Source organism: Triticum aestivum, chromosome 5B (assembly GCF_018294505.1).
Source record: "Triticum aestivum cultivar Chinese Spring chromosome 5B, IWGSC CS RefSeq v2.1, whole genome shotgun sequence".
Classification (NCBI taxonomy): Eukaryota; Viridiplantae; Streptophyta; class Magnoliopsida; order Poales; family Poaceae; genus Triticum; species Triticum aestivum.
The window spans coordinates 535,230,584-535,258,309 of NC_057807.1; the positions used below are offsets into that span (position 1 = coordinate 535,230,584).

General features: G+C 46.8%; 1 protein-coding gene across 1 annotated transcript; it reads left to right on the forward strand.

The window, feature by feature from the left end:
* Positions 1–3,323: 3,323 nt before the first annotated feature.
* Positions 3,324–26,516, forward strand: LOC123116799 (protein ACCELERATED CELL DEATH 6-like). Its single transcript, XM_044537704.1, has 3 exons — positions 3,324–4,350; positions 24,881–25,491; positions 25,608–26,516. The coding sequence occupies exons 1-3, from the start codon at positions 3,375–3,377 to the stop codon at positions 26,322–26,324; spliced, it is 2,304 nt and encodes a 767-aa protein (XP_044393639.1). The 5' UTR covers positions 3,324–3,374; the 3' UTR covers positions 26,325–26,516.
* The last annotated feature ends 1,210 nt before the right edge of the window (positions 26,517–27,726 follow it).

A 27,726-nucleotide genomic window follows, 5' to 3' on the forward strand; every position in this document is an offset into this window, starting at 1 on the left:
TTAAAGCAGCACTTGGATAAACACACAAATTTAAAGAATACGCCAAAAAACAAAATGAAGAGGAGGATAACCCCAGCCTCTGCATCAAAGTGATACATACAACCATTTTATTAAATTATTCAACAGAACCCGACAAAATGAGTACATTGATCAATCCAAAGCCACCTTTGTCGTGACCATAATCGCTACACCTACCAACTTGATGATGTGCCCCCCGGGTCTCAACACACACCATATAATCTGGTGGCCTCACCAAGCCGCCCACCGGCAAGCGAAGAGCACCAACCAGTCTAGGAGACCCTAAGCGCGCACTGAATGCACAGCTCTAGAATCACATGCTGCCATCTTCCGCCATCCCACCTTCAGGATTGACCAACGCATTCACCTTGCCAGGCCATACTGCCGTCGATGCCACTAGGCGCCAGACAACGCAACCACCTGCGCATGTCCATCAACACGCATCCGTCACCGAGGCTCTACTGCGCCATGCTGTTGAGACCTGTCACCGGCGCCATGGTACAAGCAACACCACACCGCCTCTTGTCCCCACCAGCAAGCATCAGCTCCAAAATGATGCCTCCAAGAGGTAGGAAGGCCCCGAAGACCGGTCATCGTCCGATCTGGGAATCCCAGATCTAGGGTTTCCCCCGGAGCAGCCCGATCAAGGTGAAAACGATTGTAGCCGACGATACCTTCGACAAGGGGAGGACGCCAAAGGCGCCGCCATCGTCCTCCATGACCGAGGTCTACACAGTTTTCACTGAAATCGCGCCATCCCGATCCCACAGTTGACTGGATCTGTGCGGATCCATGCCATGAAGGCGAACGGAGCTGCCGGATTGCCAGCAGAGGGCCTTCAGCCGCCCCTCACCGGCCCTTCCACGCGCCGCTGGCCAGCCAAAAGTACGGGTTGGATAGGGAGCCACCCGACACGTCCCTGCCAACAGCCACACCACCAGCCCTTCCCGGCGACCCTGCAGTGCCGTGGCCACCGCTGACCACCACGCCGTTGCCACGCGCCATTGCGGGAGGCGAGAGGCCGTGCCGCCAGCAACCCAGATCCGGGAAGGTGTCCCCACACCCGTGGGTGCCGCTTCATCCAAACCTACGCGGGAAGGAAGGGAACCTCTGCCATTGCCAATGCCCGGCGGCTTCCTTCAGCGGCGACGGAGGGAGGAATGGATCCGCGGTGACCTGGCGGCTGGGGTTGGGTGTCCGCCCGAGTCACCCAGGCGGGGGTTGACGCGGGGGCAAGTCCTACTTGTACCTCGAGTACGCCAGGATAGATAGGAACAAAATAGGAACTGGGAGCACAAGTGCACAACCAACCTCATGAACTACTAAAGACCACAATGGCCATGGGCACCACGCTGATGGTGATCACGAAGTCAAAAAAGTTGAAAGATCTGTTGAACTGGAATTCCCATGGTGTATGATCGAGCCTTCATTGGGTTGCTCAAGTAATGTTAGGTTTGTTTGCCGAGGCGAAAACCTCCATCTGCTCTTGGATGGCTTGATCTTGCAACGACAACATCTGTCGGTGAAGGCGCTGTCTCGTGTGAACTCTAGGGTGACAACGTGTGCTCGGCTGGTTCCAACAATCTTGCTGTATGCGCGCTGCGTTCTTCTTGAAAGTGCTTTTAATGTATGCCGTTCTGCTGTTACATTTTAATAAATTATGGTTGTGTGCGGTGTGCCCCTTGCAGCGTTGCAAGTGGAGAGCTGGGAGAGTGAATTCCCATTGTCCAAAAACAAAAACAAATCATTGAGTGAGCGTTTGTAGAAGAGAGAATTAGACTACCCACAATGGGAGTAACATAGGTAGTAACATCACACATATCTAGATAAAATAGATGATGTGGCAAGCAATAAATGAAGGAAGAGAGGAAAGTGGTAACATAGCTAGTTACTAGTAGTAGTAGTAACATCACACATATCAAAGCATGATGTGTCTATAGCCTAATAAATGAAGGGTTGCATGTTACCACACATATGTTACTCCCCACTATAGAGGTAGTAACATAGACTACTAACATGTCGATGTTACTACTCTACAGTGGCGAAGACTGGAATAATTTTCAGGTGTGGCGGAGTTTGTAAAAAAGAAAACCATGTATAATATGATTACAAAGGCTCGCTAGAATATTAGATGTATATTTACTCTGCCTCAAATTACTAGTCGTAGGTATGCCTAAGATATAGATGTACTTATACATGTTTTAGTATTAGATACATCCATATCTAGAAAAAGTTAAAGACAAGTAATTTGAGACAGAGGTATTACTTTATATTTAGCAAATAAACGAGGCAAATCCAAAAAATAAGTACTGACACTCAAAATACATCACTAGATTTAAATCATATGGATGAATGTTCACCAATTTAATAAAGGAAATTAATCCATTAGTATTTCAACAAAGGGAAGGCACTAGATAAACTAAAATCAGAGAACGTAATTACGTATATTTGATCTGATATAGTCCAATTTCAGTTAACATATTCGCAAACAAAAAACAATTTCAGTTAACGTGGCGCTGTCTGCTCACCCTCGCGGCCTCGCCGAGTCGGCGTTGCCATATACCGGTCAGAGCCTCGCCTCGCCGGTGAACGGCCGCCACCTGCCACTGGCGCCACCGCCCCGGCGTACTAGAACAAGTACACGCACAGTCGGAACTCGGAAGGTTTCAGTCATAATCCATGTACAGACGTGACGCGTAGTCAAGCCACGGACTCGACCCATCAGCAGCTAAGCCCAGCTTAAAACTTAAATACTGTATCAAACTAATACTGTACGTACGTACTTGGGTCGAAGTTTAGGTATGGCATGCGCCAAACCTCGCCAGATAGCTGGCTTCGCCACTGCTACTCTATGTTACTACCCATTGTGGCTAGTCTTATAGATCTCCACCAACGGCCATCCCTTCTGTTTAAAGAAGTTATATACTCTCTTGGTCTCAAAATAAGTGTCTACCCCGATCGCCCTTGACAATTTGGAGGATAGAAGTGTCATGTGGCCTTGCACATCTCGATGACATTGTGAGGATAGATTAGAAGAGTAGGTTTAGAGACCTAATATTCATGTCCCCTTGTATGTCTCGAGGTCATCATGAAGATAGACTAATACAAGGAGAGCAGGTTTAGAGCAAGTGTTGGTTTATAGACGATGTCCATGTTGCCCTGTACATCTCGAGGATTGATAGTAGTACAATACAAGAGTACTTGTGAGACGGAGAGAGTACTTTATTGAAAACACAACTTCGTTAAACAGAGAAGAGACAAGACTTCGCACCTGTAGTTCAGTACTATTAAGAGTGCACCAGATAGGAGTTGGGAGCAGAACCAACCTCATACACTCCATCCAACTCTCAGACCCCATGGACGCCAAGCTGATGGTGGCCACGGACCCTGGCGATGTCAAGAAGTTGAAGGATGTCCTCAACAAGGAGGATGCTGTGGCGATGGTCGTCGTGACGGCGAGGAGCAAGAAGCCTTCCGAGGAGGACCGACTCCTTGCTGGTAACATCAATCCCCTGCTGCTAATGTCGGCGCGTATGGGCTCATGGGAGGCGCTGAATAATCTTCTCGATAGCGAAGACGCAAAAAAGCCACCAATGATGATTCCTACTCAAGAATTTCTTGAATTTCTAGCGGGAGTTGGCAGGGCCCACGGAAGAGTTGCTGCTCGTGATGTGGAAGAGGGCGGCGACCACCAGCCTGCTGCTTCGCTTGCAGATGGAGCACTCCTCAAGGGCGTCACTCCTGATGGGGATACGGCACTACATGCCGTGGCCAGCAATGGAGATGGGCAGGATTTCTTGAAGTATGCCGGCATCATCTATGATCGGGACAGGGGCCTCCTGTTTGCGAAGAATCACAAGGGTGACACACCCTTGCATTATGCTGCTCGAGCTGGGAGATCCGAAATGGTTTCTCATCTCATTGATCTAGCTGAAAGTGAGGGTCCCGACACGAAGCTCAGGCTCTTGAGGATGGAAAATGAGCTTCACGAGACAGCCCTGCACGAGGCTGTTCGGGTTGAAGACGGTAGAATTCTGGATCAGAAGCACAGACGCGCATTTGTTAATGCCGCTGATCCCGCCGGAGAAGAAAAGAACAAAGATGATGCTGACGGCGCACCAGCAGAAGAGAAAAATATAGTTAAGCTGCTGATTGGTGCTGATCCTGAATTGGCTAATTATCCTGCAGTTGGCATTTCACCCTTGTACCTAGCCATCATGCTGGAGAAGAGTACAATTGCACTGACCCTATATGATATGAGTGGTGGCAATCTCTCATATTCCGGAGCACATGGACGAAATGCCTTGCATCTTGCTATTCTTCGAGACACAGGTACCCACTAAATGCATTTATATATTTTTTTTGGAATTTGCCTGCCCATAATATTTACTAACTTATGTTGTCCGTTGGATCAATAAATTGCCATGGTTTAGAATAGAAAAATAGTGGGATTAGATTTTACGTACACCCCATTTAATTTAGAGAAAATTGTATTTTCGGTCTCTCAACTCTAAAACAAGACATATTGCACTCTTATAACTCTTCAAAAAACTGTGCAAGTTTAGGGCCAGTAATAGGCGCCGGCGCACCGGCCCAAAAGTTTCGGCCAGTCGTCACCCTGCCGTCCGATACAGTAGCGCACAGCCGTTTGATTTGATCCGCAGCAGCTTCCTCCTTATCCCGTCTTCCTGTAGACCCCCATCGCCTCCTGCTTGCAGCTCCACGTCGGCTAGCCGTCGCCGGCCGTCACCCCTCCCACCCCCGCGCTCGCCGCAAGTAACGTCTACCCATCGTCCAGGCCGTGAGTGACGAGCACCGGCGAGGACCGTTCCCCACCGCCGGGATTGCAACACGGCTGCCAGTGGATCGTAGGGCGTGGTCACTATGGATGTAGCTCTGAGGCCTGCCGGTTCTAGCTCGCGGGCGCCATGGTTGCAGCAGATCTCACGTCGCCGGCTCCGGCTTGCCGCCCTCGTCAACTAGCACCATCATGTTCTCAGCGAAAAAATCTGAGAAAGCAAAAAATCTTGATGGTCAGTTGAAGCAAAAAAAGTGTCTGGTTCCAGCTAGAATTAACAAAGGTTCCAGCTAAAAAAGACACAACAACAAACTCCAACAAATGTTTGATGTAGCAAATGAACTAGCTGGTTCCAGTAAAAAGGTGCGCTGGTTCCAGCAAAAAAAGAATGTCGCCGTCGTGTTCCCAGCGAAAAATCTTAGAAAACAAAGAACTCAATGGTCGGTTGAAGCAAAAAGATTTACCGGTTCCATCCAGAATTTACCATGGTTACAGCAATAAAGACATAGCAGCAAACCCAAACAAATCGGATGTAGCAAATGAACTAGCCGGTTCCAGTAAAAAACTTTACTGGTTCCAGCAAAAAAAAAAAAATTGCCGGCGAGGGTGTGTTTTGGGTCCAGCGAAAGTGCATGTAGCCTTGCTAATTGGAGCAAACATCGACGCCTGTTCCAGCAAAAGTGCTGGCCAGTGGCTTGCAGCAAACTCACGCCGTGGCATCTCTGTCGCGCCGCCGTCAGTGGTTTGCCGCCAAAAAGCTGAAACGCCTCGCCGCGTCGGGTCGCCGCCGTTCGCGGATGGCGGTGGTGTAGCCGCGCGGCAGCCAGCGCATGTGGGGCAAGAGTAGAGAGGGGAGGAAGATCCTCGCGAGAGGCCATCCATGGGAGCTCGCGAGAGCTTGTTGGTTGCAGAGGAGAAAGAGCGGCGGTGCTCATCGCCGGCTGCGCACGGACGATGGCGGAAGAGAGATGGGGAATGGATGCAACTGTGTTGGAGTAGAAAAATGAGTGGAGAAAAGCAACTCACACGATAAGATAAGGCTGGTCAAAGCGGTGTGCGGTCGTGGCTCAACTGGCGCGAGAAGATGCCCATGGGGATGGTGGCGGAGCTGGCCAGGGCCAGGGAACCTCGTTGGCCGTGAGTGAAGCTGGAGTTCATCCCATTGTTCCCTCTGAACCAGGCTTTCGTCTTGCTTTATGGATAAAGCAATTACCATGTCACTATCTTTTACCTTACGATGTTAAGGTGCCTCGTGTGTGACCCTGTCGTCACTGCTCCAGTCCAGGGTGAGCCGGGGCGCTAACCCTACTCCCTGCCGCCACCACCCCCTCCACCCTCCCCTCTCCCCTTGTCGTCCCAAGAGGTGGCCGCCTGGAAAGCCCATGCGCCGTCGGTGAAGGGGATGGCAGGGATCTCGTGTCCTGCGACTGTGGCCCAGCTACTTGGAGGGGATGTGCAAGGCGGTGCGAGATCTTCCTTCAGCGGCAGGGCGTCGCTCCAACGACAACGTGGGGATGACAGACTCTAGGGTCGGACGGATCTATGGTGCGAAGGCCTCAGAGCGGCGGCTCCGGACACGGTGGCGGCGGCATCCCCTCCGTCAGGGTGACAGGTCAGAAGGCGGCTTCATCTGGTGGTGTCTGGGGGCGGTAGATCAAGGGATCCCACACTCGGGTTCGTTGCTGGGGGCGCGTTGCGGCCAGAGCTCTCTCCGGCGTCTACGACGCTTGCTGCGGGAGATCTGCAACCCTTCGGGGTTTGTAGATCGGAAGTCAGTTGTGGGTTCGGGGAGGTGTGGCCGCCGGTGAAAACCGTGCAGACTTTGGTCATGGTGGATGATGGTAGCGTATTTGCGTGGTTTCCTTGTTGGAGGCATCGTTGCTGCAATTGTCATCTTCCTGCCCAGGATGCTTTGGGGAAGCCCTAGATCCGGTTCTCCCGGATTAGAGCACGACGATGCGTGACGCCGTTTACCCTCCTGGGCATCTTTTTTTGAAGCATGTGCTGGCTGGAGGGGTCTTGAGGTGGAGCGGCATGGTCTCGTGGTCTTACGAGTTGAAGACGGCGAGTCTCGGCGGCATGGTGTAGCCGAGTGTCGAAGGCAGACTCTTGAAGATGGAGTGAGGCGTGGCACGGTCTGGCGTGGTGGTGGCGTTGACGGGCCTAGCTAGGTCTTTTCATTGATACATGCACCAAAGATGGGTTAGCTAAAGATGGCGGCGGCGACTTCTAGAGCGTGCACATGCGGTGTGTTCTAAGTGTTTGTTGGACCGGTGCTCTAGTTGTAAATGATCTGTGTAGGGGCAAGGTCAGTGCAAGCGTCCCTGATCATGAGCACCAGCATCATCAAGGTTGTGGCAGTGCGACATTTTTCGCCTAGAAGGTGGATTCAGAAAGATCGATGCTTTTATCTTGTAAGGCTTTATTGAATAATTTAGCCAGGTCCAGGGCCTCCCACTCAGGCCCCAAAGCCTCACGAACAAGGCACCAAACAAAATGAGCAACGGGACAGCCAAACAAGATGTGGGTCCCTGTCTGTGAACCACCACAAAGTGTTGGGGAATGTTGCAGAAAATTAAAAAATTTCCTACGGTTTCACCAAGATCCATCTATGAGTTCATCTAAGCAACGAGTCATGGGAGAGAGTTTGCATCTACATACCACTTGTAGATCGCTTGCGGAAGCTTGCAAGGTGATGATGGAGTCGTACTCGACGTGATTCGAATCACCGATGACCAAGTGCTGAACGGACAGCACCTCCGCGTTCAACACACGTACGGTATGGGTGACGTCTCCTCCGTCTTGATCCAGCAAGGAGGAAGGAGAGGTTGAGGAAGACAGCTCCACCGGCAACACGACGGCGTGGTGATGGTGGAGAAGCAGTACTCCGACAGGGCTTCGCCGAGCACACAACGGAGGAGGAGAGGTGTTGGGGAGGGGAGGGCTGCGCCTTGGCTTGTGGTGCGGCTGCCCTCCCCTCACCCCTCTATTTATAGGGGGAAGGGAGAAGGGGGCCGGCCCTCTAGATCCCATCTAGAGGGGGGGGGGCGGCGGCCAAGGGGAGGGGGAACTTGCCCCCCAAGCAAGGGGGGCGCCCCCTCTAGGGTTCCCCCCTCAACCCTAGGCGCAAGGGCCCAAGGGAGGGGGTGCGCCCAGCCCACCAGGGGCTGGCCAACTCCTACGCAGCCCAAGTGGCCCCCCGGGAGGGGTGGCCCCTCCCGGTGGACCTCCGGAACCCTTCCGGTGGCCCCGGTACAATACCGGTACGCCCCCGAAACTTTCCGGTGTCCTTTTAACAACTTCCCATATATAAATCTTTACCTCCGGACCCTTCCGGAACTCCTCGTGACGTTCGGGATCTTATCCGGGACTCCGAACAACATTCGGTAGTCACATACTAGTCTTCCTAATAACCCTAGCGTCACCGAACCTTAAGTGTGTAGACCCTACGGGTTCGGGAGACACGCAGACATGACCGAGATGAATCTCGGGCAATAACCAACAGCGGGGTCTGGATACCCATGTTGGCTCCCACATGCTCCTCGATGATTTCATCGGTTGAACCACGATGTCGAGGATTCGATCAAAAACCCTGTATACAATTCCCTTTGTCAATCGGTACGTTACTTGCCCGAGACTCGATCGTCGGTATCCCAATACCTTGTTCAGTCTCGTTACCGGCAAGTCACTTTACTCGTACCGTAATGCATGATCCCGTGGCCAACACCTTGGTCACCTTGAGCTCATTATGATGATGCATTACCGAGTGGGCCCAGAGATACCTCTCCGTCATACGGAGTGACAAATCCCAGTCTCGATCCGTGTCAACCCAATAGATACTTTCGGAGATACCTGTAGTGCACCTTTATAGTCACCCAGTTACGTTGTGACGTTTGATACACCCAAAGCACTCCTACGGTATCCAGGAGTTACACGATCTGATGGTCGAAGGAAGAGATACTTGACATTGGCAAAGCTCTAGCAAACGAACTACACGATCTTTTATGCTATGCTTAGGATTGGGTCTTGTCCATCACATCATTCTCCTAATGATGTGATCCCGTTATGAACGACATCCAATGTCCATAGTCAGGAAACCATGACTATCTGTTGATCACAACGAGCTAGTCAACTAGAGGCTCACTAGGGACATATTGTGGTCTATGTGTTCACACGTGTATTACGATTTCCGAATAATACAGTTATAGCATGAACAAAAGACAATTATCATGAACAATGAAATATAATAATACTTTTATTATTGCCTCTAGGGCATATTTCCAACAGTCTCCCACTTGCACTAGAGTCCCCAATCTAGTTACATTGTGATGAATCAAACACCCATAGAGTTCTGGTGTTGATCATGTTTTGCCCGCGAGAGAGGTTTAGTCAACGGATCTGCGACATTCAGATCCGTGTGCACTTTGCAAATCTCTATGTCTCCATCTTGAACATTTTCACGGATGGAGTTGAAACGACGCTTGATGTGCCTGGTCTTCTTGTGAAACCTGGGCTCCTTGGCAAGGACAATAGCTCCAGTGTTGTCACAGAAGAGTTTGATCGGCCCCGACGCATTGGGTATGACTCCTAGGTCGGTGATGAACTCCTTCACCCAAATCGCTTCATGCGCTGCCTCCGAGGCTGCCATGTACTCCGCTTCACACGTAGATCCCGCCACGACGCTCTGCTTGCAGCTGCACCAGCTTACTGCTTCATCATTCAACATATACACGTATCCGGTTTGTGACTTAGAGTCATCCAGATCTGAGTCGAAGCTAGCGTCGACGTAACCCTTTACGACGAGCTCTTCGTCTCCTCCATAAACGAGAAACATGTCCTTTGTCCTTTTCAGGTACTTCAGGATATTCTTGACCGCTGTCCAGTGTTCCTTGCCGGGATTACTTTGGTATCTTTCTACCAAACTTACGGCAAGGTTTACATCGGGTCTGGTACACAGCATGGCATACATAATAGATCCTATGGCTGAAGCATAGGGGATGACACTCATCTCTTCTTTATCTTTTGCCGTGGTCGGTGACTGAGCTGAGCTCAATCTCACACCTTGTAACATAGGCAAGAACCCTTTCTTGGCCTCATCCATTTTGAACCTCTTCAAAATCTTATCAAGTTATGTGCTTTGTGAAAGACCTATGAGGCGTCTCGATCTATCTTTATAGATCTTGATGCCTAATATATAAGTAGCTTCTCCAAGGTCCTTCATTGAAAAACACTTATTCAAGTAGGACTTAATGCTGTCCAGAAGTTTTGTATCATTTCCCATCAAGAGTATGTCATCTACATATAATAGCAGAAATGCTACAGAGCTCCCACTCACTTTTTTGTAAACGCAGGCTTCTCCATAAGTCTGCATAAACCCAAACGCTTTGATCATCTCATCAAAGCGAATGTTCCAACTCCGAGATGCTTGCACCAGCCCATAAATGGATCGCTGGAGCTTGCATACTTTGTTAGCGTTCTTAGGATCGACAAAACCTTCCGGCTGCATCATATACAGCTCTTCCTTAAGATGTCCGTTAAGGAATGCCGTTTTGACGTCCATCTGCCATATCTCATAATCATAGTATGCGGCAATTGCTAACATGATTCGGACGGACTTCAGCTTCGCTACGGGAGAGAATGTCTCGTCGTAGTCAATCCCTTGAACTTGTCGATAACCCTTAGCGACAAGTCGAGCCTTATAAATGGTAACATTACCATCCGCGTCCGTCTTCTTCTTAAAAATCCATTTGTTTTCTATCGCTCGCCGATCATCGGGCAAGTCTGTCAAAGTCCATACTTTGTTTTCATACATGGATTCTATCTCGGATTTCATGGCTTCAAGCCATTTGTTGGAATCTGGGCCCGCCATCGCTTCTTCATAGTTCGAAGGTTCACCGTTGTCTAACAACATGATTTCTAGGACAGGGTTACCGTACCACTCTGGTGCGGAACGTGTCCTTGTGGACCTACGAAGTTCAGTAGCAACTTGATCCGAAGTACCTTGATCATCATCATTGTTTTCCTCTTCAGTTGGTGTGGGCATCACAGGAACATTTTCCTGTGTTGCACCACTTTCCCGTTTGAGAGGTAGTACTTCATCGAGTTATACTTTCCTCCCACTTACTTCTTTCGAGAGAAACCCTTTTTCCAGAAAGCATCCGTTCTTGGCAACAAAGATCTTACCTTCGGATCTTAAGTAGAAGGTATACCCGACAGTTTCCTTAGGGTATCCTATGAATACGCATTTTTCCGACTTGGGTTCGAACTTTTCAGGTTGAAGTTTCTTGACATAAGCATCGCATCCCCAAACTTTTAGAAACGACAGCTTAGGTTTCTTCCCAAACCATAATTCATACGGTGTCGTCTCAACGGATTTAGACGGTGCCCTATTTAAAGTGAATGTAGCTGTCTCTAGAGCGTATCCCCAAAATGATAGCGGTAAATTGGTAAGAGACATCATAGACCGCACCATATCCAATAGAGTGCGATTACGACGTTCGGATACACCATTTCGCTGAGGTGTTCCAGGCGGCGTGAGTTGTGAAACGATTCCACATTTTCTTAAGTGTGTACCAAATTCGTGACTTAAGTATTCTCCTCCACAATCTGATCGTAGGAACTTTATCTTTCGGTCACGTTGATTCTCCACCTCATTCTGAAACTCCTTGAATTTTTCAAAGGTCTCAGACTTGTGTTTCATTAAGTAGACATACCCATATCTACTCAAGTCATCAGTGAGGGTGAGAACATAACGATATCCTCCGCGAGCCTCAACGCTCATTGGACCGCACACATCGGTATGTATGATTTCCAACAAGTTGGTTGCTCGCTCCATTGTTCCGGAGAATGGAGTCTTGGTCATTTTGCCTAAGAGGCAAGGTTCGCATGTGTCAAACGATTCATAATCAAGAGACTCTAAAAGTCCATCAGCATGGAGCTTCTTCATGCGCTTGACACCAATGTGACCAAGGCGGCAGTGCCACAAGTATGTGGGACTATCATTATCAACTTTACATCTTTTGGCATCCACACCATGAACATGTGTAATATTACGCTCGAGATTCATTAAGAATAAACCATTGACCATCGGAGCATGACCATAAAACATATCTCTCATATAAATCGAACAACCATTATTCTCAGACTTAAATGAGTAGCCATCTCGTATTAAACGAGATCCAGATACAATGTTCATGCTCAAACATGGCACTAAATAGCAATTATTAAGGTTCAAAACTAATCCCGTGGGTAAATGTAGAGGCAGCGTGCCGACGGCGATCACATCGACTCTGGAACCATTCCCGACGCGCATCATCACCTCGTCCTTCGCCAGTCTCCGTTTATTCCGCAGCTCCTGCTGTGAGTTACAAATATGAGCAACGGCGCCGGTATCAAATACCCAGGAGTTACTACGAGTACTGGTAAGGTACACATCAATTACATGTATATCACATATACCTTTGGTGTTGCCGGCCTTCTTATCCGCTAAGTATTTGGGGCAGTTCCGCTTCCAGTGACCCTTCCCTTTGCAATAAAAGCACTCAGTCTCAGGCTTGGGTCCATTCTTTGACTTCTTCCCGGCAACTGGCTTACCGGGCACGGCAACATCTTTGCCGTCCTTCTTGAAGTTCTTCTTACCCTTGCCCTTCTTGAACTTAGTGGTCTTATTGACCATCAACACTTGATGTTCTTTCTTGATTTCAGCCTCTGCTGACTTCAGCATTGTGAACACTTCAGGAATGGTTTTCACCATCCCCTGCATGTTGTAGTTCATCACAAAGCTCTTGTAGCTAGGTGGGAGCGACTGGAGGATTCTGTCAATGACCGCCTCATCTGGGAGGTTAATGTTCAGCTGGGTCATACGGTTGTGCAACCCTGACATCTTCAGGATGTGCTCACTGACAGAACTGTTTTCCTCCATCTTACAACTGTAGAACTTGTCGGAGACATCATATCTCTCGACCCGGGCATGAGCTTGAAAAACTAGTTTCAGCTCTTCGAACATCTCATATGCTCCGTGATGCTCAAAACGCTTTTGGAGCCCCGGTTCTAAGCTGTAAAGCATGCCGCACTGAACGAGGGAGTAATCATCAGCACGAGCTTGCCAAGCATTCATAATGTCTTGGTTCTCTGGGACGGGAGCGTCACCTAGCGGTCCATCTAGGACATATTGCTTCCTGGCAGCTATGAGGATGATCCTCAGGTTCCGGACCCAGTCCGTATAGTTGCTGCCGTCATCTTTCAGCTTGGTTTTCTCTAGGAACGCGTTGAAGTTCATGTTGACATTAGCGTTGGCCATTTGATCTACAAGACATATTTGCAAAGGTTTTAGACTAAGTTCATGATAATAAAGTTCTAATCAAATTATGAACTCCCACTCAGATTAGACATCCCTCTGGTCATCTAAGTGTTATATGATCCGAGTCGACTAGCCCGTGTCCGATCATCACGTGAGACGGACTAGTCATCGTCGGTGAACATCTTCATGTTGATCGTATCTTCCATACGACTCGTGTTCGACCTTTCGGTCTCCGTGTTCCGAGGCCATGTCTGTACATGCTAGGCTCGTCAAGTTAACCCTAAGTGTTTTCGCTGTGTAAAACTGTCTTACACCCGTTGTATGTGAACGTAAGAATCCATCACACCCGATCATCACGTGGTGCTTAGAAGCGACGAACTGTAGCAACGGTGCACAGTTAGGGGAGAACACTTCTTGAAATTTTTGTAAGGGATCATCTTATTTACTACCGTCGTCCTAAGTAAACAAGATGCATAAACATAATAAACATCACATGCAATTATATAGTTGTGACATGATATGGCCAATATCATATAGCTCCATTGATCTCCATCTTCGGGGCTCCATGATCATCTTGTCACCGGCTTGACACCATGATCTCCATCATCATGATCTCCATCATCGTGTCTTCATGAAGTTGTCACGCCAACGACTACTTCTACATCTAAGGCTAACGCGTTTAGCAATAAAGTAAAGTAGTTTACATGGCGTTCTTCAATGACACGCAGGTCATACAAAAAATAAAGACAACTCCTATGGCTCCTGCCGGTTGTCATACTCATCGACATGCAAGTCGTGAATCCTATTACAAGAACATGATCTCATACATCACAATTCGTCATTCATCACAACTTCTGGCCATATCACATCACATGATCAATCGCTGCAAAAACAAGTTAGACGTCCTCTAATTGTTGTTGCATCTTTTACGTGGCTGCAATTGGGTTCTAGCAAGAACGTTTTCTTACCTACGAATAACCACAACGTGATTTTTTCAACTTCTATTTACCCTTCATAAGGGCCCTGTTCATCGAATACGCTCCAACTAAGGTGGGAGAGACAGACACCCGCCAGCCACCTTATGCAACTAGTGCATGTCAATCGGTGGAACCGGTCTCACGTAAGCGTACGTGTAAGGTTGGTCCGGGCCGCTTCATCCCACAATACCGTTGAAGCAAGAAAAGACTAGTAGAGGCAAGTAAGTTGACAAGATCCACGCCCACAACAAATTGTGTTCTACTCGTGCATTAGAGAACTACGCATAGACCTAGCTCATGATGCCACTGTTGGGGAACGTTGCAGAAAATTAAAATTTTTCCTACGGTTTCACCAAGATCCATCTATGAGTTCATCTAAGCAACGAGTCATGGGAGAGAGTTTGCATCTACATACCACTTGTAGACCGCATGCGGAAGCTTGCAAGGTGATGATGGAGTCGTACTCGACGTCATTCGAATCACCGATGACCAAGTGCTGAACGGACAACACCTCCGCGTTCAACACACGTACGGTACGGGTGACGTCTCCTCCGTCTTGATCCAGCAAGGAGGAAGGAGAGGTTGAGGAAGACAGCTCCACCGGCAGCACGACGGCGTGGTGATGGTGGAGAAGCAGTACTCTGACAGGGCTTCGCCGAGCACACAACGGAGGAGGAGAGGTGTTGGGGAGGGGAGGGCTGCGCCTTGGCTTGTGGTGCGGCTGCCCTCCCCTCACCCCTCTATTTATAGGGGGAAGGGAGAAGGGGGCCAACCCCTCTAGATCCCATCTAGAGGGGGGGGGGGCGGCGGCCAAGGGGAGGGGGAACTTGCCCCCCAAGCAAGGGGGGGGGGGCGCCCCCTCTAGGGTTCCCCCCTCAACCCTAGGCGCAAGGGCCCAAGGGAGGGGGTGCGCCCAGCCCACCAGTGGCTGGCCAACTCCCACGCAGCCCAAGTGGCCCCCGGGAGGGGTGGCCCCTCCCGGTGGACCTCCGGAACCCTTCCGGTGGCCCCGGTACAATACCGGTACGCCCCCGAAACTTTCCGGTGTCCTTTTAACAACTTCCCATATATAAATCTTTACCTTCGGACCCTTCCGGAACTCCTCGTGACGTCCGGGATCTTATCCGGGATCCGAACAACATTCAGTAGTCACATACTAGTCTTCCTAATAACCCTAGCGTCACCGAACCTTAAGTGTGTAGACCCTACGGGTTCGGGAGACACGCAGACATGACCGAGATGAATCTCGGGCAATAACCAACAGCGGGGTCTGGATACCCATGTTGGCTCCCACATGCTCCTCGATGATTTCATCGGTTGAACCACGATGTCGAGGATTCGATCAAAAACCCTGTATACAATTCCCTTTGTCAATCGGTACGTTACTTGCCCGAGACTCGATCGTCGGTATCCCAATACCTTGTTCAGTCTCGTTACCGGCAAGTCACTTTACTCGTACCGTAATGCATGATCCCGTGGCCAACACCTTGGTCACCTTGAGCTCATTATGATGATGCATTACCGAGTGGGCCCAGAGATACCTCTCCGTCATACGGAGTGACAAATCCCAGTCTCGATCCGTGTCAACCCAATAGATACTTTCGGAGATACCTGTAGTGCACCTTTATAGTCACCCAGTTACGTTGTGACGTTTGATACACCCAAAGCACTCCTACGGTATCCAGGAGTTACACGATCTGATGGTCGAAGGAAGAGATACTTGACATTGGCAAAGCTCTAGCAAACGAACTACACGATCTTTTATGCTATGCTTAGGATTGGGTCTTGTCCATCACATCATTCTCCTAATGATATGATCCCGTTATCAACGACATCCAATGTCCATAGTCAGGAAACCATGACTATCTGTTGATCACAACGAGCTAGTCAACTAGAGGCTCACTAGGGACATATTGTGGTCTATGTGTTCACATGTGTATTACGATTTCCGGATAATACAGTTATAGCATGAACAAAAGACAATTATCATGAACAATGAAATATAATAATACTTTTATTATTGCCTCTAGGGCATATTTCCAACACAAAGAGGGCATAATCCATTGCCAGGTGCATGGCGCTTGGTCACATATGTCCCTGATGGGAGGCGATCGCGCAGAAGCTGCTACCCAAAGATCTTGATCTTCAGATGGTAGGTCGTTCTCTACAGAGGTCTGGTCCACACGAGCTACGACGTCGGCAAGCGCCTCATTTTATGTGGAAATGATCCTCTCCTTAAGTATATCCAATATATACTTTGATTTTCACCGAAAAATGTTCATATATGCAAGACATAATATAAACAAGGTGATTTGCACAACTTTGCACTTATTAGTGATCTGCAGGCAAGTTGAAAGGATAAACGCAAATAATATAAGAGAATATGTATTTTAAACTAGAGTAAACATGATTGTAAAAATCACTCATCAAGAAGCATTTTTGGCATATGTCCGAGGAGCTAGTGGTCAGCCAAAAATTTGTCGTGGGCACCATCCAATCTCAATCAATCTGCATGTTGAGAAATTTTCCTTTTGAGTATGATCACATGGGAGGGCAGTACTAGACCAGAGCATTTGACCATCCTTGCAATCAAATCATGGCCACTAGGTCAAAATAGGGCATTGGAGCCAGTTTTCGTATATGGTGCGGCGGCGGTTTCATTTACTGCATTAGGGCCTGGTTAGCTTATACTCAGAGCAGCCCCGGTGGTTATGGATACCGCCTTCAATGTCACGCACAATGCAGGCGGCTTCACACTAATAACCACTCCCAATGCTTTACGTAGCACATGCGGTTTTGTACGAATAACTGCCTTTAGTTATATTTTTCCTAATACTCATCTATTTGCTAACTAGCCCTGCAACTGAATCAGAAGTGGAATTCAAATCATCTGAATCACAATTGAAATTCAAATGAAACACTCAAATTCATAAGAAACAAGCATTAATGTTTGCTACAATAGTTTTACACACAGTTCAACATCACAACTGGTGAAACATGTTTCATACAACACATATCACAACTGGTGAAATATGTTTCATACAACACATATCACAACTAGCTAGCCTCCACTAAAGCACCATAACCTCCTACATATGGACATCTAGCATCTCCAACACCAGAATCATGCTCTTCATAATGTGCATCTTCAGGAGTAGGCATGATATAATTCATCAGGGATTTGTAGAGTTCATCATCCTTGGGCCTCAACTCTGAGACCCGAGTTGCCATCAAAATTGTTGGCCCCTTGGTGATATGGCCTTGTCTCAGATTTAGGCGAGGTAGCTAGTTGACAAAGTGTGCTGAACTTGACAACTAAAACATCGGGGGCATAATGATCTGCCACCCTGACATCACAAGTAACCAAAAGGTTGTAGATAACATGTGCAACAGAGATGACAATTGAACAAACGGGCCTAGAAACAGTGAACTCGACGACATTGTTTACCGGGCCATATGCCACGTCCAACTGCATCTTGGTTGCAAGAGTTATTTGCCCAATTTTAGAAGCTCGATTGTATAACTGGAGAGACAATTAAATAACAGTACAAAGAAAAGTTGCATCGAAAAACCAAATAGCACATCTAGTCAAAATAGCACATAAAAAAAATCAATGTTCAGGATATCGCTAACGTTGACAGCCAAATAACATTTATATACTACATGGATATGTGCATATGAACAAAAGCTAGTACAAATTACTAGTAACCAAATAAGCGATTAACAAAGTAAACAAAAAAATGACCAGTCTGTGAATATTCTTGCGCTTGCTAGAGGTCCCATCATCAGTTGAGACGCTTGTTGATGGTGTTGGCGCGGTAGAGTCTAGGGTTTGATACTTTGATCGGGAAAGAAGGCTGGGTCAGGCGTTTTTAGAGGGACTACATGGGCCAGTGGACCAGAACCTAATGTGTTGTTCAGCTAAACTGCCCATTTGGTAAAGTTTAGTTGAATTGTTCTCAATCGGCCGGCCTAATAGCACATAGGGAAAGGAATTAAGTTCTGCGAAAGAAAAATGGAAGCAACTAATTAAGTGGTACCCCTTTGCAGGAGGCCCGCAACGGTCACTTTGGTAGGCTGAGAGTGCGCAACTACGCAGGCTCTCAGCCGCCTCCACGTGTCACATTCTTCGTACTCCCTCAGGATTTTGTTACATTTTTTTTCTGTACATGTTTGCGTGCTTTAGATGATTTCCCTAGTTTTTTTGGCATATCCGGTTTCATACAGTTTTTCCTAGGTTTTGGAGAAAAAATTAAAAAAAGTGCAAAAAAACACGAATTTTTTCCCACAGAAGGCACAAGTTTACTTCTCATGAAGGCACGAATTTGATTCCGCGGGAGGCACCGTTGTGCCTCTCAGGAAACGAAAAAAAAACGTGTTTTTTTGCTTCCATGGGAGGCACAAATTTGCTTCTCGGGGAGGCACAAATATGTTTCCGCGAGGGGAACAACTGCCTCTCGGAAAAGGACAAAAACTCGTATTTTTGCTTCCACGAGATGCACATATTCGCTTCTCGTGGTGTCATAATTTTGCTTCTCGGAAAGGAAAAAAAGGTGAAAAAAAGTGCTTTCAGCTCCGGATTTTTTTCCTATTCTTTTATTTAGTGAAAATACAAGTTCGTTGAAATCTATTAACATGGCATCTAGTTTTGAAAATATCGACTCAAAAATTCAAAAACGGTTTGCGATTTGGACGCACGGTTCAAGAGATAAAATGTTTATAAAACGAATCTATGAAAAAAGTGAAAACTTTGCAAGAAGTGGCGTAGGTGAGAGCGACCTTTGCATAGGGTACCCATTAAGTGAACAAAAATACAACTTTTGTTTAAAAAATATTTGGGGTCTAAAGGAGATCTAAATTGGATTAAATTGTAGATGAAGTCTCGCTGACACAAGAAAAGGCCCTATAAAAAGATTCAACATTTTCCTGATACCTGATAGTAAATTTTCTCAGAAACATAGTAATTGAACTAATTTCATTACTAGCTTCATGCACCAGTCCTCCGTTCTGCACTATACTGGTTATTCACCTAATTCCTCATAGTAAAACTCTATGGTTAAGAAAGTAATTTACTAAATTCATTACCGCATGGATGCACTACACTTCGCTACGCCCAATACTAGTTGTTCATCTAATTCCTGACAGTAAAATGCCTCACAAATATAGTAACACAACTAAAATTTGGTTGCCATATGCATGTACATGGCTTTCCATTACTACATCTTGTTCTCTAATGACGCTCACTTTATGGTGGACTGGTGAGTGGGGCTAGAGGTGTGCATACTTGCCGGGAAGTGCTAGTTACCATGTTTTCCATATCTTTACCATGCTACAAATTGAACTAGCACTAATTCATCTGAGGTGGTAAAGCGTTACCATTTCCTCTACCTGTTTTACCGCCAAAAGAATTAGCAGCGGCAGTATGCTGGACGGAAGTTAACCGTCCAGGGATGGTAATGAAATTAAATGCATTACTATTTCTTTTATAGGATTTTACCTTCGTTGATTAGCGGTGAGGAGGTCCGAGCGACCCGCCTAGGACCAGCGTGTGGGATAAACAATTATGCGCGCTCGCTTAGTTTAGCGGTACTATATGAAAATCCTATAAATCCATTTAAATTAATAATTCGGTTAAACTATAAGTGTGTGATATATTGTTCCAAAAATTATGGAATAAGTACTCTCCTAATAATATTAGAAGGATAAATATAAGTTTTTAAGAGACACCACCATGTAAAATCCCTCCATTTAAATAGATAAAAACCTATGAATCTTGCTGAAATTTAGATTTTAATTAGCCATTATGGTTTAATCCAAAAACCATATAAATCCTTATTAGTCCCTACAAATTTGGGAGGGCGCACATAATAAATATGAGGCCATTGGAAAAGGTTAGGTTTTAAGAGAGCATTTTGTACATTTGGCAAAATTTCTGGTTTTAGCCCTTCAGAAAAGTTGAGTACTGATATTATCCTCATTTCAGATTAAATAAAATAACAATGATGCTTATGAGATGATCGTGATGCACAATCAATTCCTAATAAAACATGTTGCTCCTTGGTTGTTACAATTCTTGAGTCAACTAGTTTGGTTGCCTTCTCCCTCAAGATGATGGAGGCGCCGCGTGTGGTCAGTGGGCCTGAGTCATTAGCTCGGCCCAAGCCACTATTGTTGGGCTGGCTTTTGGCCCTAGTGAGCCCATTCGGGTGCCACATCCTTGTCAAAAGTCATGTATGATATGCTCAATCCAAACCACCACATACGATGTGGTAGGCCGTGCACTTTCTAAGGTTCACTTTCAGGCCAGATGCGTCACAGATACACTGATTTCATTGACTCCATAGATTTCATGCATGGAAGGATTGACAAAGACCACCTCATCATTGACATATAGACTTGTTCGCAGTCTGGCAGCTTGGGGAGCCAGAGGGGAAATGATGCAATAGTCAGTAGGCCTAGGAGCTTATGAAGAGATTCCATATCAAAAATGAATAACAAATGGGGTGCAGGTCCCACTCCCAAAGGCAACGCCGGTACATGAGTGGTTTTCCCGTAAAGTACTCCCTCTGTAAACTAATATAACAGCATTTAGATCACTAAAATAGTAATCTAAACACTCTTATATTAGTTTACGGAGGAAGTATCAAGAAAATCCTTAGAGGACGACAAATGTAAGATGATAGAAATAGCATTGCCCAAACCAAACTCCTCTAAAATGTCCAAAACACATCCCTTTACCGAATCAAAAGGCCTTGGCTATATCAAGCTTGAGAAATATCATATGAATTTTTCTTTTTTTTGAAAACTGTCAACCGGGGGGGGGGGGGGGGGGACTCCCCACCTGCATATATTTCAAACGTATTCTGTTACAAACTTAGACAAGGTGAGAGGTAAAATAGTCCCGCCACAGGCCGGCGTGAACTTTGTCCTCCACCTTCTTAAGGCGATGGGACCACAATGTAAGATCCGCGATGATGCCCCTAGTAACATCATGGGGTGAGACATCTAGATCCCTAAAAGTTTTAGCATTACGGCCGTCCCAAATTTTCCAAATGATAAGAACAAGAATGAGAGGCCATACTAACTCAGGGAGACTCGGGTGCCCATGGGAGACCCAAAGATGTGCAAAGGGGGTAGAGCAAGGGTGTAGACCAATGGCATCCCAAATGGCACGAGTTGCCGGACAGTGGAAGAAGAGGTGTGCCCCGTCTTCGGACGCAGCAGCGCATCGGGGGCAAGCGGCAGAGTCGATGATGGACTTTCGGAGCAAGTTTGCCCGTGTGTTGAGCCGGTCGAGGTAGAAAAGCCAGCCGAACACCCTCACTCTGCTGGGAACACGCGAGTCCCAGATACGAGCAAGAGTAGGGTCGGCCAGTTGAGAAGCCATCGCGTCGTAGGCACCCTTGGTGGTGAAGGCGGCGCCATTAAGTATGGTCCTGGCGTCGGGGGCACCCGACAGACTGACATCCTGCAACAGTAATCTCAAGGAAGCAAGTTCATTGGAAGCAGTTAAGGTTAGCCGGCTATGCAAGCCCAGATCAATCCCATCCTTCAATATAGTGGCTACGAATGCACATCCTTGATGACATTCTAGAAGAGACGAGATCAGCCCTGAAGCATGGCAGCTGGTGCAACGACCCAGGGGCCAAGCTAATTAGGGTCCCATACATCTGTTTTTTGCATTCTGTGAGAAACCCAATCATTCAGCTCAGGGGCAAATATGTTAGCCATAAGTTTGCACAAGACCTTAGCATTACTCTGCATAAGGCTGATGTGCATAAGGGTGATAGGCCTAAAATCCCTCAGATTACAGGAGTTATTCTTCTTTGGAATCAGAGCCCTCATCGAAAGAATATGATTCTTCCTCTGCCATCCATTTGCTCAAAGGTTGAAAAACTTTGTATTTGTGTGCCAACTTTGATCCAGGTGAGCCTGGACTTTGACACCATTTAACTCTGTGCACAGCTGCAGTCCCGAGTAGTCTGGGTCATGCACCTTAAGTTTCTTTCAGCCTCCGTGAGGCTACTCTCTTCCTGGGCAACATCAAGATTAAAATCATATCGTTTGCAGTAGCTTCCTGCAGCAGCAACTCAGACATCCCTGTTCTGTTTTACCTCTTGAGGGCCCGAGTGCACATTCTGGTTTGTTGAACTCAGATGGTGCCTTTGAATTTGATCTCTTTCCCCCAATCATGAAAAACAATCTGAAGAAAGGGTGATCTCGGAACAGGCTTTCATCCCTCTTTGTATATAATACAACAATTTCAAGTGCAACAAATGTAATAATATAGTCCTTTAGGGCATCAGCACAACCATGTCCAAAAAAACTTAAATAATAGGAAAAAAGACTACCAAGTGGCCGGTAGCTCAGGCGCGCCCTGCGGCAACGTCAATAGTTGTGTGACACTAGTCATAGCATTTATCATGAGGCCAAGCCAGTCGTGATCCCTCGGTCTAGGTAGAGGGTACAAGTGCTGAGAGTGCGAGGAATTTGATGATATAGTCAAAGGCCTGCCTAAGAAAGACCCGCTCAATAACTATCTTGTTGTGTGTCGTCCACAAGGTCCAAGCTAACATCGTGAACACAATCCAGAATAGGTGTCTCACCCTCCAACTCTGGTTTGCCATGTTTTGAATGAACCTGAGTAGGTCCGGGGCCTCCCAGTCGGACCCAATGCAAAGCTTCACAAACAAAGCACCAAAGTAATCTCGCCGCCAGGCACGAGAAGATGCGAGTACTCGTCTTCGGGATCACACAAAGAGGGCACAACCCATCACCAAGGCCGTGCCGCTTGATCACCCCCATTCCAGCTGGGAGGCGATCCCGCAGTAATTTACAAACAAAGATTTGGATCTTCAGAGGCGAGGGTGCTTCCCATAGCGGAAAGGTCCAGGAAAGAGTCAGCTGTCGACACATGGCATGATATACCGAGCCTTCAACAAACAACCCTAAGGGGATCAACCTCCCATATACGGTGTCCGAATAGTCTAGGAGCACCGGCAGGAGGGCTACCCTCAAGTTGGCCTGCTACATGGTCTGCACTAGCCCAAATGTCCATTGGAACATCGTGGGCAGCTGTGGACCCAACACCATCAGATTCGAGGAGATAGCAAACAGGTCTGGGAACTCCGTACACAATGAAGGTTCGTCCACCCACGGATCAAGCCAGGAGAGGGTCTTCTCTCTATTGCCAACATAGATAGAGAGCCTAGGACATATCTCATTCTTGATCCGGTTTGCAGACCTTCAGAATTAAGATCCCTCCCTATGTTGACAGGCAACTAGGGGTTGACCTTGCAGATACTTTGCTTAAATAAGTTGCAGCCATAAACCCTTATCTCCACGAAGCATTCGCCAGACGCATCTCAGCATAAGGGCCACATTCATGCGACGGGATGCAAGCATGCCTATCCCTTCCAGGTCTTTGCATGCATACATTAATTAGCCCATTTGACCATATGGTATTTTTGCTAGCCATCCTCCGCTTGCTAGAAGAAGCTGGAAATGTGTTTATCAAAGGAGCTATGAACCCCTTCTACAAGGATATACAACCCCATCTTATACATGGAAGACTTGATGGGGAGCAGCCAATAAGAACGGTCTTATTCCCTTTGGGCGTAAAACGACCCCACCATGGCTCTGTCCTAGACAGGACCCGAACCATAAGCGGGTCGAACTCATTCAGGGATACCATCGAATCAAACAACGACATCCCTAACTTTGTAATGGGGAAGGTGGGAACATGTATTTCAAGTTGTCCGCAATCCGCTACCGATTATCATTCGAGTACACTAAAAAGCACAACCCCGCACTTGTCAAAGTTGGTCTTAAGACCAGACATGGCCTTGAAGCACAAAAGAAGAAACTTGATGTTGATGATATCAAGATCCGACCCCTCCAATCATGGTATCATCCGCATATTGCAGATATATGACAGCACCACCAGGGATAATATGATCAAGCACACCAGAAATGTGTTCGACCATCCTAACCTTATCCAGAATGGCCGCAAGGGCGTCAACCGCGAGGTTAAAGAGGAGGGGAGGTGGGGGATAGGATTCCCCTGCCTCATCCACGAGAAGACATAAAAAATGGGGCCTACCTCCCCATTGATATTAATCACGGTACTACTGCTTTGAATCATTTCCATGATCCAGGAACACCAGCGATCATCAAACCCTCTTCGTTCAAGAACTAAGCTGAGTTAGGACCAATCTAGGCGGTCGTGGTAGTCTAACTTTACATCTCAGGGAGTGGGCTCAACTTCCGGAAACCCACTTCTGAAACCCAGGGAGGTCGATTTGCTTGACATGTAACCGTGTATTACAATCTGTTTTATAAAAGCAAGTTCAACAATTTAAATTCCTGTTCTATCTCTAGAGGAGAGTCAAATTCAAATATAGGCCCTTGAAATTCAAATGTAGGCCAGTTTTTTGGTATTTTTGTGAGAATTTCTAGCATGTTTCTCTATTTTTCTTATACACTTTTAGTACATAATATACTCCTTTTGTCACAAATTACTTGTCGCAAAAATGGATAGAAATAGATGTATCTAGAACCAAAAATACGTCTAGATACATCCATTTCTGCAACAAGTAATTCGAGACAGAGAGGGTAGATAGCTAGAATCATGACTGCGCTTAGGCATTAATTCTTATTGGCTCATATATAAGAGATTCACTAACCTGACACTCGGTTTCTATGCAACTATTGTGATTAGGATAATTCCTGAGTATGCAAATTGCTGCCTTTTTTGATTCACTAACATAGAATACATATTCTTTACAGTGATGGTAGAGCTTCTAGTGCAGTGGAACAAAAGCCTTACTACACAAGTGGACAAAGATAGGAGTACGCCGCTTCACTTTGCTTCATCACTCTTACTTTCTACTGACTCGTATCTGCGTTTTGAGCTCCTCCACAGACCCCCTTGGTGTCGTTTTGTATGGATTAACAGGGGATCCAACAAGACACTCGATACAGTATTCAAAGCGAACCCTGCAGCACTATATCAAGCAGACAAGGATGGATATTTTCCAATACATTTGGCTGCCTCTATGAGTGCCAAAGATGTCATACAGTTTTTCCATAAAGAGTATCCAGATAGCGTCAGATTGCGTGACGCTAAAGGAAAAACATTCCTTCATGTTGCTGTCAAGAAGAGAAGACTGAGCATAGTCTCCTATGTATGTCGAACACCATCTTTAGCTTGGATTATAAATATGCAAGACAATGATGGAAATACTGCACTGCACTTAGCTAGTCAGACTCAGAATTTCAGGATGTTCTGTGCTCTATTTGGGAATCTGGAGGTGAATTTGAATCTAATAAATAACCGCGGGAAAACCCCTCTTGATGTATCTAGAAGTAAGATTCCACACAGAATGACTTATACACAGGTAATACACTCTGTTTTACCTTCAAGTTCACCCCTTTGAATAAAAGAAATCATTCATGCATGGCACATTGTTTCATTTGTTACTCACATCAAGTTTCCAACCCATTTTTACTTCAGAACTTAGAGAATAAAATATACTACACATTGCAATCAGTTGGGGCGTACCACAGTGCCCTTCCCTGGGACAAGACTGAGGAAACGTACAGTCAGCATGAAAAGCCAGAAGACGAGGACAAAGAATCAGGGAGGCTGAAAGATGCAGCGCAAGCGCTTATCGTTGCTTCAGTTCTAATAGCAACCGTGGCATTCAGTGCAACATTTACTCTTCCTGGAGGTTATAGAGCCGATGATCATACAAATGGAGGCGTGCCAACACTTGCTGGAAATTATGTTTTTGACGTGTTCGTGATGGCCACCACATTAGCTTTCATCTCCTCCTCAATAGCTACTGTTGGCTTTGCGTTTGCGGCAAATCCCATGGTTAACATGATAAGCCGCAAAGACACCTTTGTCTTATCCATGCTTTCCATGTTGAGTTCAGTCACATCTATGTCTATAGCTTTTGCACTTGGGGTGTATATGGTGCTAGCTCCGGTTGCTCATAATACTGCCATTGCGGTTTGTGTTATCACTCCTGCCATATTGCTAAGTGCAAATATGAATGCTATTTCAAAAATGATTAGTCTTGCACGGCCGTTATGTATTAGGAAAGGGCTATTCCTAGGAACGGTACAAGTACTTAAGTCGTACATGCTCAGAGTGGTCTTTGTGCTCTGGCCATTCATGGTTACCTTTGGTTGGGCCGCGTTGGCAAGGATCCACCAGAACACCTAAAGTATTAGCATAAGCTTCGATTGAAACTGGTATTATGGAAGTATTTGATGTGTATTCTGGCTTGAAAACGTTCTTTCTGTAAGACTGATTGAATATGTAAGACATAATCATTGTTAAATATTTTCCCATGTATTCTGCAACCATGCTGGTCTTCAAAGACTGATTGAATATATGTAAGACATGATCATTGTAAAAAAATGCAAAGGTAGTCTGCATAGTTCTGTTATTTCCCCCAGATAGAGACAAGAGCTTTGTTGTGTTCCAGTCTCAGGTGTGGATCATTGCCATATGATCAAAGAAGAGAAAATTCAACAGCAGAAATTTGAATTTACAATTTACTTAGATCAGACCAATAGCTATTAGTATTGTAGTACTCCCAACTAACTAAAGTTGAGACACTTATTTTGGGATGGAGTGAGTACATACTAAATACAACTTGTCTCTGACAACTGAATCCAAAAAGGAAAAGTAGAGGGATGATTGAAGACAGCATGTCATGTTCCTCTTCATCCAATGAAAATGGTTTACTTTTAAAACGAAAATATAAGTTGTTAGCTCTGAAACCAGCCTGCCTTTTTCTCGGAAAGGAGGTTGAACCTCCGGCCTCTGCATTAAGGATGCACACGACCAGATTATTATATTATTCAACAAAGCTGTACAAGATAAAACATCGATTCTTCCGAATTCACCTTCTATGCGATAAAAGTCACTCCACCTACAAATTTGATGATGACGATGGTCATGAATAGGGCCGCATGCCTTGACGTCTCCCCTTCACATACCATCTAAAATCAGAGTACCAGTCCAGCACACTCTTAGCGCAGACCACATGTGCGCGCTTCAAAAGTCGCCGCCACCATCTTCCGCGAACCCATCTATACGGTGCAGGGATCAATGAAATGACCTTGCCACTTGCCAGGTTTGCCGTCGACGCCACCACGCCAGCAGATAGCGCCACCGCTCTGGTCTCGCTCATCCTCAAGAGCCCGTCACTGAGACCCACCTACACCAGGCTGCCAAGAGTCCGATACTCGCCGCCTTTGACTCGAAAAAGCACGCCGCTCCACCCCAACCAGCCAGCACATGCTCCACAAAAACGATGCCCCTCGGAGGGAAAACGGTGCCGTGCACCGCCATCATTTGAACCAGGAGACCCAGATCTAGGGTTTCCCCATAGCAGTGTGGGCGAGTAGACGAGAGCTGCAACAACGAGACCTCCAACAAGGAAATGACGCATATAAGTCGCCATTGTCCGCCATGAACGAAGTCGCGTGGTTTTAACTGGCAGCTGCACCTCCCCGAACCCACATGTGGCTTCTGATCCACAAACCGCGGAGGGCTATGAATCTCCCGCATCAGGCGCCGTCGACGCCGAAGAAAGCTCCAGCCGCCACGCTCCCCC

Bases quoted from the DNA above. Each gene is read 5' to 3' on its own strand.
- LOC123116799 (XM_044537704.1), top strand. From the start codon at position 3,375: ATGGACGCCAAGCTGATGGTGGCCACGGACCCTGGCGATGTCAAGAAG. The intron at 4,351-24,880 runs GTACCCACTAAA...TATTCTTTACAG, and splicing joins TGCTATTCTTCGAGACACAG to TGATGGTAGAGCTTCTAGTG. The intron at 25,492-25,607 runs GTAATACACTCT...TTTTTACTTCAG, and splicing joins ACAGAATGACTTATACACAG to AACTTAGAGAATAAAATATA.